The following is an 18106-nucleotide window of genomic DNA, read 5'->3' as shown; positions in this document are numbered from 1 at the left end:
GAAATGCTTCCTGGAGAAGTCAGTTCCATGTCTGTTATTTCAAGCCCATCTCAGGGCCATGGTATACAAAAATTACCATCAAATACATTCAAACAGAGGTTCAATATTCTCAGTAGATAAGTTCTTTAGACACCCATCTCCGATCTTTATGAACTCTGTAACTGTTAAACATTTCGGTCCTACACCTGTAGACCCATCTTCCTTATGTTAGCCCCTGAGCTGTCCCGATCATCTGTCTATGACACAGAAGGAAGTGGACACATAAGAAACAGGTGAAAAGGTAGGTAAAGATGTAAGAGTTGGTTATTGGTCATTATGCCCCAAAGTGTATATACATCAGGGCAAAGTTGCCCCAGCCACTTCTTATTAAACACTGATCTCCATTCAAGCCAAGATGAAGCCTGGGACCTACCACAGCTTTGTTTTAATTTGCAGGGACTTAGTTGGCATCTCATTCATTAGAAAAGCTGGTAGGTGAAGCCGTATCTTTACCCTAATGGGAGGGATTCATGCATACTTTCCTCATAAAGTATCATCTACTTGGAAAGATGTACGTTGGCACAAACTGGGAGTAGAGAGGGCACCCCACCCAAATGCCTGAACACTCCAATGGAACAAGGGAAATGAGGTGAAGATGGTTTTGAAATTTCTTGGGAGTGGAAACGGTCTTCCTAAGTCTGTATCGAGTCCTGAAGCAGGGTGGGTGGTGGGTGGGTGGGGGGTGTCTATGGTTTTATGTTGCTTAGGACCTGAGATTTGGAAAATGACCTTAGAAATTTCAGTAGAGGACTTAATAGTTTAAAATGTTTCCTGATAGCATTTTCTGTCTAATTACTTGTCTTTGAAATCTTGGCAGATATTAAGTCCAAGTCATCCTAGCCAGCATGAGTCAAAAACGAGGAAGGAATGAAGTGTCCACATGTTCCAGAGTTATTGGTGGTGCTCATACATATTCCCCTCATTAACACCTCAGGACAGTTAGATTTGCACTCCTATATCCATCCCAGCTGAGCAAACAGCTTGGGCAGATGAAGTGATTTGCTCAACAGTCTATTATGGAGAAGGAAAGATGACTGTCTATCCTAGCTTTCTTGGTCTGTCAATTGTGCAATCAATTGAGGTAAGGCCTCTGATGCAATCTGACAGTGTTTTGTGAGTATAAATTGTTTAGTAGATCATTGCCTGAGTTAAACAACATGACTGCTGAAATTGGAAACCAAGCCTCCCTCCTCACCCTTCTCCAAACCCTATTAGATTAACCCCATCTCTTCTGCTTTTTCTCTATCCATCTGCCCAAACATCAGACTGTCTATCTAACCAGCTACTTCATCATTTAGCATGTCACCATCCACCCACCCAAAGCATGTGATTTGAACGAGTTGCTTCATCTCTCTATGCCCCTGCTTTCTCAAAAATCGCATAGAAATATGCAAAATGAGTTAAAGACACCAAGGTCTTGGGACCAGTTATATGAAATCCAAGGAAGGTACTTCATATTCTTTCCACCGTCCATGGAGTAAGCAGTTATACAGCAAGCACATCATGTTTGTGTGCTGGAAATAGCCAGGGGAAGGGAGATTCCACGATGGGAGGGGAACAAGGAGATGGTATCCCACCCAGGTGACTTTGAACAGTTGGTGAGCACTGAATCCAGAGTGTGATTGGAGGGACAGGCTTTGTAGGCAGCTCGTCAGTTGGGCATAGAATACAGGCTGAGGGATGTCTGGGGCACAGACTGTGTAAGGGACCATCCAGAATAATGGGGAGGGGTTAAGCAATAGTGTCAAGTCCTCAGGAAGTAGGGGGCAAGAATACCTGCCAAATGGAGTGCTGGTGAATAGATGTGGACACTGAGATAGCCCTTCTGTGGACTGAGCACTACAGTTCCGAGTGTGTGGAGAACTCCATCTGGAGGGCATAGGAGAGGTTGCCCATCATATCCATGATGCAATCTGGCTTCTGGAGGGTTGTGTGTCCACAGATAGTGAGCAGTTGAGTGAGCCTGGGAATTGCAAGGTGGGTGAGAAAGAGAGGTACAGGCACAAGGGACCTGGGTGGTGAATAAGGCAGCCAGAGGCCTAGGACCCTGGGGTGGGGTTGAAACTGAAGGAGGAGGGAGAGCCAGGGGAGAGCTCAAGGTGGCTTGTAGATGGCAGGCTGTCACCAGGAGATCCTCTCAAAGTGGATGGAGCGTCAAGGGAGGGAGAGCCAAGGACTCAGAGGGGCAGCTTTTGTGGTCAGAGCATGAGAAGGCAGCTCAGAAACCTTCTAGCCATTGTGCTTCGGGGCCCTTCCTCTGAGCGTCTGCGTGGGTTCTTCCTATGTGGCCCTCCTTGGGTCCATCTACATAGGCTCAAGTCTAAACACTCTTTCAGTTCCAGCTCAGACACCAGCTCCCTTTTGGGTCCCCCTCCTTTAATCCTGACCGGAAGCAGCCTCGTCTTTTCTGCTTGCAACACTCCAGTGCACCCTTGTATGCATTGTTTTCTCAGGGTCATTAGTCTGAAGCATTGCCTGGAGGGCCCTGCCACCACAGATTAATGTCTGCATGTCCTGGCGAGTCCCAAACAGCAAATGTGCCTTCCACTACTTCTCTGTGTTGCCACACTTCCAGCATGGGCCAGAGTGTACCATGTCATTATCCAAAGTTCTCTGACTTTGTGCGGAGCAAAGGGTCGAAGTCAGGTAAGGAGTTGTGTGTTCGACCACTCCCTACCTGTGGCGAACCTCTGAGCCTTAGCTGTGACATTTCTAAGATTGTGATAATGACAACTCTCCACCAGAAGTTTAAAAGTAATTCAAAAATATGCTGAGCATCTGCTATGTACACGATATCCCTAGAAGCTTAGGATGTGGAGATAATATAAAATTAGACCTATCTCCAAGGAACCCATGTGCAAAAACTAACACAAAGCCAGCCACTTGCCCAGCTCATGGTAGGTTATTAGAGCACAGTTTTCTCCCAAGGGTGAGAATCTCCTTGTACTTCCAATAAACTATCATTACCCAAGTACGGAAGCCCCTCCTTCCTTCCCTTGCAAGCTGAGCAGATGGTTGTTTTGTCTCAGTGCAGGTTTCTGGAAGAAACCAGGAGGGGAAAAAGGTACAAAAAGAGCCTCTGACATACGTCCCTGCAGTAATTAGTCTCCTCTAGACATGGAGGCCGAACTCAGCCACTCTCACGGGTGTTTCAACTTCCCTCCCTGTAACCCTCCAGCCAGAACGGTTCCAAGTCATGGCTCTGCTCCATAGACCGAGAAGGCCCAAAGCTAATGAGCCTGGGAAGCACATGGCCTTTCACCTCATTCGAGGAGCTGAGAGAGCTCTCAGACCAGGCAGGGACGGAAACCCGGGATGGAGGCACAGAGCTGGGCTTCACACCTATTTCCTCCTGATCTTCGATTTCAAGTCCTGACCAAGCACCTTGGCAAGAAGCAGCAAGCCACTGCTCTTCATCTTAACTGGAGGTGAGCTGGCTTCCTAATTAGAGGGCTTCAAACCCAGCCCAGAAGAGGACTCTGCATGGTGTCTGAATTGGCAGGATAACAATCCAGGAAAGGGCCAGGGAGCAGAGAAGCCAAAGAATATGACCAGGATGCACATTTTGGCAGAGTTAGAAAATCCCTCACCCCAAACTCCTCCAAGAGAGCCAAAGGGGGTAAACTGAGGAGAAAGATGATGCTAAATCTCCCCAAAGATCTCGAGTTCTGGTCCCCTTCTAGACATGAGTCCATCTATCTAGTTTTTCTAGACACTACCACCTGGATGTCCCCTTGGTGCTTCAGACAGCATACTGATCTTACACAATCTTTCTCCTTACTTATTTACTATTATTACTATCGTGTGTGTGTGTGTGTGTGTGTGTGTGTGTGTGTGTGTGTGATATGTGCACATGTGAGTGTGCGCTCATGCATGAGCCTGAGGAAGCCAGAAGAGGTTATTAAGTGTCCCAATCTATCACTCCCCTTTATTTCTTTGAGACAGGGTCTCTCCATGAATCCCGAGCTAGGTTAGTGGCCAGGAAACCCTGCCTCCCATAGTGATGGGGATTTAGAGCTGTGCAGCTGTGCCTGGATTTTTAATGTGGGTGCTGGGGATTTGAACTTGGGGCCTCATGCGTAGTAGGTTCTCTTAACCCCTGAACATCTCCCCCAACCCGAGAGCTAGCTTTCTAAAACCAAATTTACTCATGTCAGACCAGTGCTTAAAATCCCTTCATGATTCCCAATGGGGGGGTGAAGACTCAAACTTTCCCAAGGCCATTCACCTTCCTGTTGCTTGTGTCCTCCATCACGTCTTTCTTTCATTGTTACCACAAATACCTAAGATCTTGTGCCACATTGCTAGAAATGCCCAGAAAACACCCTGATCTATTTGTAGCATATGCTACAAATACTTGGTGTCTACAGTGGGCTGCTGCGAGGAACTATTACTTTTGTGTAGATTGACCAATCTCTAGTACCCACTTTAACTCTGACCCCAAGAAGCTACCCATATGAGCCCAGACGAAAGAACTACACATCCTTCCTGTTTCTTGGAATCAATTTCTATGGCACCATAGGGAGTTTTAATAATCAACTCAGCACAACTGAGAATCGCCTGGGAAGAAAGTTGCAATGAGAGACTGTCTAGATCAGGCTGGCCTGTGGGCATGTCTTGATTACAACATGAGAAGTCCTAGCCTGAATGTAGATGGTGCCATTCCCTGGGTTCCTGTTCTAGTCTGTAAAAAACCCCAAGAAAGACCGGTGGTGGTGGCGCACACTTTTAATCCCAGCACTCGGGAGGCAGAGACAGGCGGATCTCTGTGAGTTTGAGGCCAGCCTGGTCTACAGAGTGAGATCAAGGACAGGCACTGAAAACACATGGAGAAACCCTGTCTCAAAAAACAAAACAAAACAAACAAAGGAACGAATAAACCAACAACCCGAGAAAGTGAGATGAGCACAGGCATGCATGTGTTCCTATTTTGCTGTTCTTGTCTGAGGATGTGATGTGATTAGTTGTTTTGAATCCCTGATGCCTTGACTTCCCTGCTATGATGGACTCTGACCTGGGATTGTGAGCTAAAATAAACCTGTTCTCCAATTAGTTGCTTTTGTCGGGGTATTTGATCACGGCAACAGGAACCAGAACTAAGAGACACGGTTCCTGGCATGACACGAACTGATTGGCATGGTCCTGATGCCTTGACTTGTCAGCTCAGCACAGGCCTTGATAGTCGCCAGTGAAAGAGCTGCACAGGGGGTAAACGTGAACCCTGGTCCCAGAGGGCCCTGGCTTGGAATCTTGGTTTCCACAAAGTATCTTTGGACAAGTCACTCAAGTTCCTTGAACCCTGGTTCCCTGGGAACAGCCCCATCTGCCATGTCAGAGGCTTAGGTAGCTGCTGTTTGAATAAATCATGAAGCACATATGGGAAGGGGCTCTGTAAAATGTAACATTTCCATTCAAAGAACAGGCTTTTTTCTTCTTTTAAATTACAAGTTATCTACCAGCAGTTTGATTCAGGAAGATGACTGGAGATTTGCTACAAAGTGTCAGCCCGAGCATCCAAACAGAAGCCTGACTCTGAAGTCCAATTGCAGGAGGGCTTCTATTTGCATACTGAAAGGCTCCAGTTCTGATAGAAAATGTTCCTGGGCTGTCGAGGGAAATTCTGCTAAATTACAAAGCTGCCAGCTTTTGCTTTATCAACCTTTAACTCTGGCAGTATTTAGCAGTGTGCCTGTCTGGGCTCAATTTTCCAGTCTTTGATTAAGTGCTGGGAACTGACCATCTCGTTCTGTCTAAACCTCTGCTACTTCCCAGCCAACGAACGGGTGGGCTCTTCCCTGCCTCCCCCATCTCACTCTCCTTCTCTACACTGGTGTCAATCTCGTAGATATTTATTATTCTGAACTTTGATACGTGGGCTGTCACTGGCTTTGGGAAGGGGTATGGGAAATGTCAAGTCTCAATGGATATTATTCTGCTTGTGAAATTCTAACCTTGAGTTTCCTGGCCTGTAACGTACCTATACAGAAACAGCCCAGCCCGATCATTTCCTTTTGATGTTTAATTGGCTGTCTGCACTGTGCTTTCTGGGCTGAGAAGGTAATGTTTCTCAGAGAGAGAACAATTCTGGCTACACAAATGAGACTTGTAGCAGGGGCGAATGCTTGACGCCGAATCTAATTTTCTCTCCCATCCATGAACATCAGACAATTTTTCTGGCATTAAAGCATCTCACTCTGTCTTTCTGTCATTAATAAGAATTAAATTCTCTTCCCTCAAATTTAAATGTAATTATATTTTGCCTCGTAAATAAAATTGAATTACCATTTTCAAAATTTAGCGCTAATGCAATGGCTATGTTCTGAGCTTTAATTTTTCTTAACCCTGATGCTACTTCCAGCTTATTTTTTTAAGCCTTTAGTTCATTCTGCTGTCGATTGTGACTTAATTTAATATGGAGCTTTTCAGCTTCTTATCCATCCAATCCATCCAATTATTTACTGTTCTTTTACATGCTTTGTGATTTTCTATCTCTTTTCTTCTTTTCTTTTAGTAAGGAAGGAGAGAGTGAGAGAATGGACTCTTGGAGGATCTAAATCTGAATTCTGGAAGGTCTCCATCCAAATTCTGGAAGAACCTAGGCCGGGTAGAGCTGAGAGCAAAGAAAGAAGTGGGGTCTCAAAGGGAAATAGTTCAGGTTCATTAAAGAATTTGTTTCATTTTGTTTTTCAAGACAGCTCTGCTTGTCTTGGACTCTTTTCATAGACCAGGCTGGCCTTGAACTCTAAGAGATCCACCTGCCTCTGCCTCCTGAGAGCTGGGATTAAAAGCATGCACCAGTATGCCCGGCTCATTGAAATAATTTAATCCAGGATTTTGGTGTGTATATGTGCTAGTGTGTGTGTGTGTGTGTGTGTGTGTGTGTGTGTGTGTGTGTGTGTTGTACAAGTATGTATAAGCACATGTATGTGCATGCGTGTGTGGAGGCCAGAGGTCACCCTTGGGTGTTGTTCCTTAAGAGCTTTCTACTTTGTTTACCAGTTAGGTTATGCTGGCTGGCCAGAGAGCCCCAAAGTACACCTGTCCATCTCACCAGTGCTCAGATGGTATGTGTGGGCTGACATTTTCAGTTTTTGTGTGTGCTGGTGAGGGAACTTGCATCTTCATGCTTATGTGGCAAGTACCTTCCTGACTGACCTGTCTCCTGGGCCTCTAATCCAGAACTGTTGGTGAGGCATCCAGTGAGCTCCTGGAGTCACATCGGTCAGTGCCCTAGCTTCATAGCCTATCCTCTCTCCTTTCCAGGGCTCCTCCCCAGTGAGACTGTGGAGCAAATTTACTCCCAGGCTCTCAGATGGCTAGCTGCTGAAGCACATGTGGTTTCCTTTCTTGGGTGCCAGGTAGTCTCCTTTCAGCTCCCTTCCTCCTAATGGCTCTCAAGACCTTCCTGGGTCATCTCCTAGCCAAGTTCATCACTTTCCAGCATTCATGTTCCCAAACCTATTGGATGCTCACCGACCAGAGTTCTTAGCAGTCTGCATGCTTGGGTGTCCCTACCTGAGGGGATTGCAGGGCTCTTGAATCCTTGGCAGGCACACCGAGTGACAGGAATGTGTGTGGCTGTGGGTTGAGTGCAGGCCTGGAGCTGCTCTAGGATGTTGTCTCTGGAGACTGAGTACCCTGGTAGGGAGTTTAGGAGGCCACTGGAGAAGAGGCTGATGCTAATTCAAGGACCATATAAACTCTCCTCCAAACCTGAATTTGTTTGAAGTTAAGAACTGTTTGGCTGATTTAGACCTAATCATGGATAATAAAAAATGTACTCACATTGCCTTTATTAAGTGCTTACTGAATGCTAGTCACCATACTTGGCAGTTTATGAACATGTACTAAAGCTAACTTGGAAAACAGTCCTGCAAGGGGAGTGATTATTAAGAGTACTAATGGATAAGTTGAGGCTTGACCATATAGCCTGGTCCTACTCCAAATCCCACATGATTTTACTGATAGCACATGCTTCCTTCAAACCCATACCACTCAGTCTCTGATGCATCTCCACCTGTTATTCCATGAAACTCAAGTGCAATGAAATTACAAGAATCATAAACTACCAGCATGAGCATTTTACAGGCAAGAATCTCTGCCATGTACTGCTTCTGTGAGCCAGGAACCCAGAGGAATAAAACTCAGTGACAGGCTCCTCTCAAATAAAAGTAATTTACAGAAGATAAGATGGGAGAGAGCTTGCTGAGCGGTGGGAATGAAGACCCAGTCCACGAGGCTGAGGAGAGAGGCTCTGGGGAGAGAATGAGCAGGAAGACCCAAGAAGAACCTGGCCCGGGGCGGTTGGTGCCTAGAAAGTGTCGAAGAGCCTGAACTGATTTTAGAAGCCAGTAGACTATGAAAGAAAAGTAGGCTTTGCTGATTTTAATAATTATGTCAAAGAGGTTAAATCCCTTCCCCTCCTTCTACCTTGAGCAAAAGAAAAACCAGCTAAAGCACTTGGGTGGAGGTTGGGTACAGACAGGGAGTGTACTTGATGTATATGGACGCTGCTCCCGGGGAGATGGCTGGGAAGAGGTGAGCCAATGCTGGTCCTTGTCCAGGAAGGGTATGGGACCAAGAGGAATGAGGTCTGGACTGTGATAGAATGGAGCTGGGGGCTTGGCTTTAGCTGTGTGGAGTGAGCGGAGGCAGAAGGAAAAGGAGAGAATGAAAACGGGAAAGGGAGGCATGAGATAGTGCAAATGTCTGTCTAATGATGCTGGGATTTTCCCAGAAGGCTTCAGCAATTCTTCTGCATTCCTCAGGGCTCTGTTGCCCCCCTCACCTCGACCATTCCCTGGTTAGGGCACTCAGTGCACTAATCATGAGAACCTAATAGGTGTTCAGCCCTGTGCTGGGGGACTGACAGATAGACCGTGACCTTAAGTTGTTCAGTTTGTCTTGAGAGACATGGCCACGAAACAGCACTCACATTACCGCCATGCTTAATATTATGCTTTGGATCCGGAATGGCCCCACTGGCCTTACGTTTAAGGATTAGTTCCTGTTCTGCGGTGTTACCACCTTCTATTAGGTGAGACTAAGCACAATGTGTTAGTTTACTTGGGCACATCTTGGAAGGGAGTAACGGGACCCTGACACTTGTTTCCTCTCTCTGTCACTTCCTGGCAGCCATGATGTAACAGCTCCTGCTCCAACCACAGTGTGCTGCCTTGGTACCAATCCAAAAGCAGTGAGGCCAACTGGCTGTGGACTGAACTTCCTAAACCGTGAGACAAAATTAAGCTTGACTCTTTCTTACTTGATTATCTCTCAGGCATTTTGTCACGGTGACAGAGAACTGATGAACATATTTAGGAAAGACTATAGCCAAGTCTGGCTGGAGTTTGCCACTCCCTAAATGAAAGGGGGCGGGTACTGGGAGTAATCTTTCTAAGCTTCATGCTTCCTCATCCAGCCATGCTAATAAGAATAGCACTCTTGTGTTTGTTATTTAATCATGTTGATAAGACAAAATAACCTACCAAAAGCAGTTTAAGGCAGGAAGTGTTTCTTTTGTCTCATGGTTCAAAACTACAGTCCATTGTGTTGGGGGAGGTTAGGCCAACAATGGCCAGTGGCAGCTGGTCACACAGCACCTTCGGTCAGGAAGCAGAGCCCTAGTGAATACTGGTGCTCAGCTGGCTTTCCACTTTGTATGCAGCCCGGGAAGTCCCGCCCGTGGGGTGGTGTCGCCCACATTTAAGAAGTGTCTTCCCAGCTCTGTTGACCTAGTTCAGAAACTGCCTCACAGATGTACCCAGAGGTTCAATTCCATGACTGTGCTAGACCCTGCCAAATTGACAATCAACATCACACTCAATACCAGAACTACCTTTCCGGGCTCTTATGAGTTCTGGACCTTTTAATGGCTACAGAGCATGCAGTTCAAAGGCTGGTCTGCAGTGAGCACAGAGAAATAGATGGCCTTGTAGATTAACAGTCTATACTACTGCTTGTCAAAAAAGGCAAGATACTGGCAAGGAGACCTCTTGTTGATGGAAAAGTGTCTGAAGCAAGAGCTGAAGACTTAGATACAGAGGGGCCAGATTTAATTCAAACCCAGTCTCTGGAAAGCTGGAAAAGCCATTTCTCCTTCCCAAGACTTTCTTTTCTATGAAACGGGGGTGGGGGGGGGGGGGGTAGAGATCATATCCCCTTATCATCAGCATGGGTATCACAAAGGATTCAGTCAGTGGCATATTTGAGGTGAGAGATTTGACTTTGTGGCTTCTGAGACTGTCCCCAGCTACCTTATCTGGCTTGTCAAGAAGGAGGACCATGTGAATGAGACTGGATTTGAGGAGATGTTTCTGGGAAGCAAGGACCTGAGTAAACGCTGTGTAAGATCTGACTTTACTGTTTCCACAGTCCTCACGAAAGTGCTGAGGACCTTGTCAGCTCACATTTCATTACGGGGCATGTTGACTTAAGCTACCTTCATTAAATCCTGTTCTTGGTGCCAGACACTCATAGCACGGAGGAGACAGTCTTTTCCCCTAGGAGGCAGCCAGCACGGGTATCTTTGTCAACCCATCGGCTTGCCGTCTGCACTGTGGATGGTGCAAGGATTGCTTAGAATGAGCCCGCTGGCCTGCAGCTCCCGATCAAGACTTGGCAGTACCTGTGCCTACCTCCTGTGCCTGGTGGCAGGAATCCTGAATTACATGGGCAGCACTGTGCCAAGTTCTGGGAGCACTGCTTCTCCAACATTTTCTCACTTGCCCTTACAACAGGTTTATAAGGTAAATCGAATGTAGGAGAAAACGGGGTTGAAGGGGCTCAGCCACTGGCAGAAGCAGCTGGAGGGCAACAAGGTTTCCTATTCGTGCTCTGTAATGGGGACCACAGCCCTCGAGCAAAGCCCCTGAACATGAAGACAGCCTCTTGCTGGAGCGGATCCAGGCAATGAGGTGTCTCTTGCTAGATTTCACTGATGGTTCTTGAACGGCTCTTCTCAGTGAAAGTCCTTGGAAGGAAGGTTACAGAAACACATCACGTGCTTCGTCTCTGATGGTCACCACTATGCGTGTGCAAAATGACTTAACGTAATGGCGACACACCCCGCTGAGATCTGTATTAGTCGCTCTGTACTTTCAGGAAAGGGAACTGAAGTAGTGTCTGTCACACAGCCAGTGTTACAGAGCTCATCTGCGGCAGAACCACTGGCTTCCTGAGGTGAGGCACTGCTGAGGAGTGGTAGTGCTTAGGAGGAGGCAGCATGGGGCGATAAGAAGCAGGCTAGACCTTGAACCCAGGGCTTGTGTCTGACTGTCATCTCCTAACTCACCAGTGTGCCTTAGGTGAGTCACAGTCACCCCAGGTCTTATCACAGGCATGCAGATGATTCTGTGCTCACCACCATCTCTATCTTTCATGGCTCTGTGTGTGTGTGTGTGTTCCTATATGAAATGTCTTGGTGTGCCATGGGGTACTCAACAAACACAGTATGTCATTACTATTAATAAGGGGAATAATAACTAAGTCATAGTCATCTTTAAATTCCTGTCCTGGCAGCAGGCACAGGGCCATTGAGTCAGTTACAGACTAGACTTGAAGACAACAGTGCACACTTCTGAGAGGTACACTGAGGCTTCCTTCTTGCTTTGCTATCAGATATCTCTGTGAATATCTGGTACTTTCTCCAATGCGTGTTTTAACCAAATCATAATAAGCAATAACATTTATTGAGCACATACCATGGGCCAAGTTGAAAGCTAAGCTCTCTTTAACATTATCTTAAACAATTTCCACAAAGAAGTAGATATAACTGGTCTAAAGTTATACTTAGTAAGTAGCTAGGATTTAAACCCAGGTCCATCTGCCTCAGGGATTCCTCCCAGCATGGGACTCTCCTATGCTTTTCTACATGAGTCCACATACATGTCTGGTATCAGCTACGGCCATGAGGCCTATAGCTAAGAAGGATGAGATCAATGAATCTATTCAAAGTCCTTTCCAGTAGTGTGTGTTAGCATGTGTGTGTGTTAGTACACGTGTGGAAAGATCAGAGGTTTCTCCCTTGATCACTTTGAAACTTTATTTTTTTGGGACAATTTTTTTCTGGCTGAACCTAGAGCTGTACTGGCTGACTAGAGAGCCCCGGGGATCCACCTGTCTCTACCCCTATACCCAGTGCTGGGGCTTTAGATATATAATGTAGCACCTGGCCATTTACATGGGTGCTGAGGATTGACTTTCCCACTTGCACAGCATCTGCCCACGGAGCCATCTCTCTAAGCCCCCTTTCTAATGGTTTTGTCATCATTGTCTGCTGGCCCAACTGAAGAGTACTCAATAAGCTCAGCCAAAGCTATCCTTGCCTCCTCCCAGGCTGTGGAATTTCATTGGGGATTAACAGTGCAAGGCACAGGTTATAGACCCATCGTAAATTAGCTTTTCGGCCACATAATGAACAATACAAGGCAGCATGGCTTTAAGGGGACCATTTATTATATTGCAATAAACAGAGCTATATAAAGAGAATTATTCCTGAGACTGCACATCTGTGCTCACAATCATGTCTTTACGTGAGCTTTGCAAACAGGGATAAAAGTCCAATTTAGACTGTGCATTGAACAGCAATTCTCCATTCAGCAGGAAAGGTAATTCAAGCTTTTCTAAAGGTTTGAATGCTGCATGGGTCTAGTTTTTGCCAAAGATCATAGCCATATCTCTTGATCATGATCAGAACTGTTAATCCAGACCATAATGAGCTGACTTGAGTTTTGCTTTAACAGTATGGAATGGTTGGACAGCAATTTGAGGTAAGTCTCCCTTCCCTACTTCCCAGAATGCACACACTACAAGGCAGGTCTTTCTTAACTCTCCATCCCATCTGGTTAAAAAAGCATACAGTAGGTGTGTTAGAATGTGGTGTAAATTGGAAAGGGGGAGGCTGATTGCTTTCTTCTGCAGGCTTGGTATGGATGAAATGAGTTGTACAATGCAAATCTACTAATGCAAATGCTATGAGAACTAGTTCACACATGTTCTCATTTAGTCCCCACACTGGGAGGGTCTAATCAGAGGGTGTTTACAAAGAGGTTGCCAACAGAATTACCCTTTGTAGAACCAGATGCCCCAGTTATGTGCTTGTCCATTCATCTATCCATCCATCCATCCATCCATCCATCCATCCATACATACATACATGCATCCATCCTTGTATCCATCCATCCATGCATCCATCCACCTGTGCATCTATCCATCAATGCATCCATCCACCCATGCATCCATCCATCCATGCATCCATCCACCATCATGCATCCATCCATCCATGCATGCATCCATCCATGCATCCATCCACCCATGCATCCATCTATCCATGCATTCATCCACCTGTGCATCCATCCATCCATGCATCTTTACCAGGCAGATGTAGTAAGTAGGTAGACCTCTGTTGAGTCCTGGGGCTGCATCCACTAACAGACACATTTGCTACTGTTCATTCATGGTGACTACTGTCGAGTAGAGTTCTAAGCCAGAAAGGCGTCGCAGGCACAGAGGACCCTGAAGTCCTCGCTGAGCTTATCTCTCACTCCAAGGAAAGGATGAAACTAGAAGGGCAGTATGGTGGGGAAGGTGCTTCCCATGACCCCTATTTCCTGAAGCTCTCTTAGGATCCCTTGTGGCCTTGGCACCAGATAAGTCCCAGTAAAATACATCTCGAATCATAGGAGACACTGTCAGTGTTGATAAATGACACTTGCTATGGATTAAAATTGAAATGTCCCTTTGTGGGCTCGTCACTGAACACTCTGTTCTCAGATGATGATGTTACTTGGGAATGTTCTAGAAGCTTAGAGAGCTGGAATGGTGCTGGAGGCAGCAGGTCACTGCTATGAGGCGAGGTATTTGAATACGAGGGGTCTGCCATAGGCATGGGTGTTTGAATTCTATGCCCCGAGCTGGTGCTGTTTGGGAAGGTTGTGGGGCCTCTCAGAGGCACAGCCTTAATGGAAGAAGTGTGTCACTGGGGGTGGGCTTATAGCCTACCCCCACTTCCTGCTCAGGCCTCCTGACTGTGGTAATAATGTGGCCCTCAAGCTGAGCTCCTGTGGCATATCTTCCATGCCAGAATGGGATGAATCCTCTGGGACTATAATGGAAAATAAATCCTTCCTGAAATGGCTTGTCAGTTATTTTTATCACATGCCCAATTCTGTCACTGTGGGCATGTCATACGGGTATCATGTCCCTGTCTCCCTCCTGTCTCTGGTTCCATTTCTCAGCCATCATGAGGTAAAGAACTTCTTCCACCACATGCTCTTACCACTATGATGGTATGCCCCAAGCAACCATGGACCTAACCTTCTGAGACTGTGATCTAAGAGGAATCTCTCCTCCTTTAAGTCATTCTCTCGTGATTCTCTTCAGAGCTATACAAAAGTACCCAACACAACACTGTTCAGAATCCCAGGGCTGGACAAGTTGAGGATGTGAGTTTTTACTTCTTTGCTCACCAAAAGGGGAAGCATTAAAGTCTAGAGGGCAGGGAAAAAGAAAAAAAATCCACAACACGAGGAGTCCACAGTTAGGTGCCTGAGGGCAGGGACACACCACCCACCAGGGCTGAGTGGGCACATGTAACAGTGGAACCCTCCCTCTTCCCATGCCAAACCCTTTTCCCCATATTTACCAATGGAACAGTCATGTCCAGTCCAGCTTGGGTCACAGTTGCAAAGTCCGGTGTCCGGGAGGAAGGTTCCGTGGCCTGAGCATTGGTCCAAGCATGTGGCCCTGGGTGTTTCGCAGTTGGTGCCTCCCCATCCCACAGAGCAGTGGCATTCACCTCTCACACAGACACCCCGACTGGAACATGTGGGGTCCATGCAGTCCACTGTGACATGGAAGGAAAATGGTACAATGGACACTGGGACAGCAGAGTGAGGCTCCTGGGAAGGGGCATGCTGTTAAAGTGATCTGTCTACTCGGGTAGGTTGCAGGTACTGTAAAGAGCAGGCCTTCCACGAATGGCGGACCTGAGCTCTTGATTACTCAAGGTTGTTTCTTCACCTAGAAATTGTGGCTACAAGTCTCTGCTCTTTGGCTTGTGAGGTGAACTGAGTATAAACATATATTAGGCATCAGCACGGCACCCAGAGCCTACCATGTTTGCTAAAACTGCAGTAAGAGAGAGAGGCACAGATGGGGAAACTGAGGCTCAGAGGGATAAATAATTTATGCTAGGTCACACACATAAATTCTAGCAGAAAGGATTTTCCTTGTGTGTGTGTGTGTGTGTGTGTGTGTGTGTGTGTGTGTGTGTGTATACATGTATATGGTACATGCACATGAGTGCGTGGTATATGTATTTACACATGTGGATCAAGATGTTGCGTGTCTTCCTATACTGCACTCTATCTTGTTGAACTAAGACAGGATCCCTCATTGAATGGAAGTTCTGAACTTTCTAACTATAAAACAGACATGGCCAGCAATCCCTACCTATCAGGTTGCTATAAGGACCAAGTGACGATGAGGACCTGAGAGACTATATGAACTATAATGTCACAGAGGGTTATTTTTCCATCCTCTCAGGACTTTGAGTTGTGAGGCTTGTGCAAATTATGGGTTCATCTATAATTCAGACATTTAAATGCACTAATTTCATTTATAATCTGAAGACTGGGAAACCTGGTCTGGGTATAAAAGAGTCACAGGCACAAAGGGGCGGAGACTTTACAAAGGAGAGCATTCTGGGATATTTGTTTTGAAGGCTAGTCTTCGGAGAAGGCTCTTCAGTCATCTCAGTTTTAAAAAGAGTTTTACTTGACAATCTCATGGAGAGTGAGAAGGCCGGGGGCCAGGAGTAACTGGCTGTTAAAATTGCAGTATTTACAGTAGCAAAAACCGTCATTCATTTAGATGCTCATCTGTGATACATTTTGGTATTAAGCATTTTACGTAGCTCTACTTAATCTGTTATTTCTGTTATGTAATTTTTCCAAGGCACTACAGAAAGAATTTTCATTTCAGTCTCTCTCTCCTTTCTAGATCACTTGCTATTTTCTCTTATGATCAGACAGGTTCAAAAATACATTTGTGAATATATGCTTACATAAACACATGAAGTGTTTAAAAATAGAAACCAAATCAAAACATGGAAAGAAACAGGACAATGTGGGGAATTAATAAAGCCCAATGAAGGCAAATGACTCTTCTCTCATGGTCTCCAGACACCATTTAGTAACGGCTAAGGCATGACCTGCTGAAGTTTGGGTAATTAAAAATAATAAAGACAACAGCAGTGATAAATTCTCATGACAGGCCTCAGATCCCGGAACCTCGGAAGGATTATTCCAGCCCATTAGGCTACTATGGTAATTCCCTCGGTCCAGAGAGCTTTCCAACTTGACAGGAAACAACTCAGCAGTTCCTACCCAGAGACCTATGAAGGCATTTTCCCATCTTGTGAGTGCCTGGCACTGCTTTCGGTTGACCCTGCCTCTGAGGACCCCAGGGTGCCCTCATTGTGTATCCCGTAAATATTAATGTTAGCTTGCAGGCTGGGAAGGTATCAATTTTAGTGAAATGTACTTGACGTTACAGACCTGCCTTTCCACAAACAGAGGGACCCAGGAACCAGAAAAAAAAATCCCACAGTCTCAGTAGAATAAAGACCAGGAGGAGCTGGTGAGGGGTCACCTCTTTTTAAGACAGTTGGTCTTCGTGTCTCCAGGTGACTTGAAAGCATGGGGGTCTCAGAGAGATCCACATGGCAGGGACAAAGTAGTTCCTGGCACTCCAGCTAGACTTGATGAACTCACTGAATGACATTGGCCTTGAGCCTCAATCCTCAACTGAGGGCTGTTAGCTATGCTACAGTGATACTCTGCCAAAAAGGCTTTGAGTGGCCTGGATCTGCCCCCTTTGGGGCCTCTGGGTGACAGGAGCTCCAAGAAAAGATAAAGCTGTCTTCTTCCCTCACACTGAGACAGCCTCGTGAACATGGGTTATCTCCTGGGAGCTGTGCATAATGCAGGAAGAACCAGCATGCCTGTGAGGGAGGAGGTGTCTGAGAGGTGGGCTAACTTGGTTTAGATTCTTTCTAGAAGGCATGCCAGACAGTCCCCTTTTCCTTTTTTTCAGAGCCAAGATTCTTGGCAGAAGCTTAGCCCATTAATGAATGACGATGCCCACATGGCCAGGCTGCAAGCACAGGCTCCCCCCCCCAAAAAAAAAGTCCCATGCTTCAGTGACCACACAAGCCATTAGATGCCCTTCAGGATCTAGAAGGCAGCGTCTCACTTTTCACTGCAAAAGATCTAAGTTTGCACTCTCCTGGCCCTCCCCTCATCCCCTTCAAGCATCCCACCCTTGGCTCCTTTCAAGCTTGAAAAAATATGGGGCCATAAACTTCAGAAGAAGGAAGAGAGAGAAAAGAGTAGGCTTGTTAGCTGATGTTTTATAAACGGGGGACCTGTTAGCAACAGAGCCCAGGGAGGAGGGCAAGGAGGAGAGAGGAGGGGGAGGCAGAACCCCAAAAACCATCATTATAAACACGAGGCGGTGCAAGCACGTTTTAGCAGAAAAAGAAATAATAAAAGAAATCAGTCCCAGATGGCCCTCTTCAGAAAGTAGACCGGGAAGAAAAACACTTCATTTCAAATAGATAACATAAATCAAAGTTCTAATCATTTTTTTCTCTTTGAAAAAATATCCCACAGCTCTGGGGCACTGTCCAGTGTCCTTCTGTCTGGGGGAACAGGACATGGGCAGGACTCAGGTAGGACAGCTACTGTTCGAATAGGGATCTCTCCTGTGCAGGGTCTCTACCTCACATGATCAGAAGAAAGGGAGAGCAGAAGATCTTCAAGCTCCGGGTAAGAAAAGCCAGGTTCCTGTGTTCTGGAGGCTGCTCTCCTCTCTCAATAGCTACCATCATCCCCAAAGCTACGGGGGTTTACATCAGGCCTCACTGGCTCACTGGAGAGCTATGTATAACTGAGACAGGAAATGCCTTTCAGACATCCCTCCATCCCCCCTGGCTTCCTACTTTAGGCCTGTTAACATTCTCTCTTGTAAGAGAGAATGGTGCTGCAAATGAAGACCCTCCATT

At 46.2% G+C, this 18106-nt stretch overlaps 1 protein-coding gene across 5 annotated transcripts in view; it reads right to left on the bottom strand.

Moving 5' to 3' along the window:
• Window positions 1-18106, bottom strand: part of Tenm4 (teneurin transmembrane protein 4) — a 761032-nt gene that overhangs the window by 120268 nt on the left and 622658 nt on the right. For all 5 annotated transcript variants that reach the window (XM_036186680.1, XM_036186679.1, XM_036186681.1 and 2 more), the window contains one exon: window positions 14684-14884. In XM_036186680.1, coding sequence (XP_036042573.1) covers window positions 14684-14884 — 201 coding nt within the window. The remainder of the gene's footprint in view (window positions 1-14683; window positions 14885-18106) is intronic.

This window comes from Onychomys torridus, chromosome 1 (genome assembly GCF_903995425.1).
Source record: "Onychomys torridus chromosome 1, mOncTor1.1, whole genome shotgun sequence".
Classification (NCBI taxonomy): domain Eukaryota; kingdom Metazoa; phylum Chordata; class Mammalia; order Rodentia; family Cricetidae; genus Onychomys; species Onychomys torridus.
Note: the sequence above shows the minus strand (reverse complement) of the source record. Positions and strands in the feature narration are given on the sequence as shown.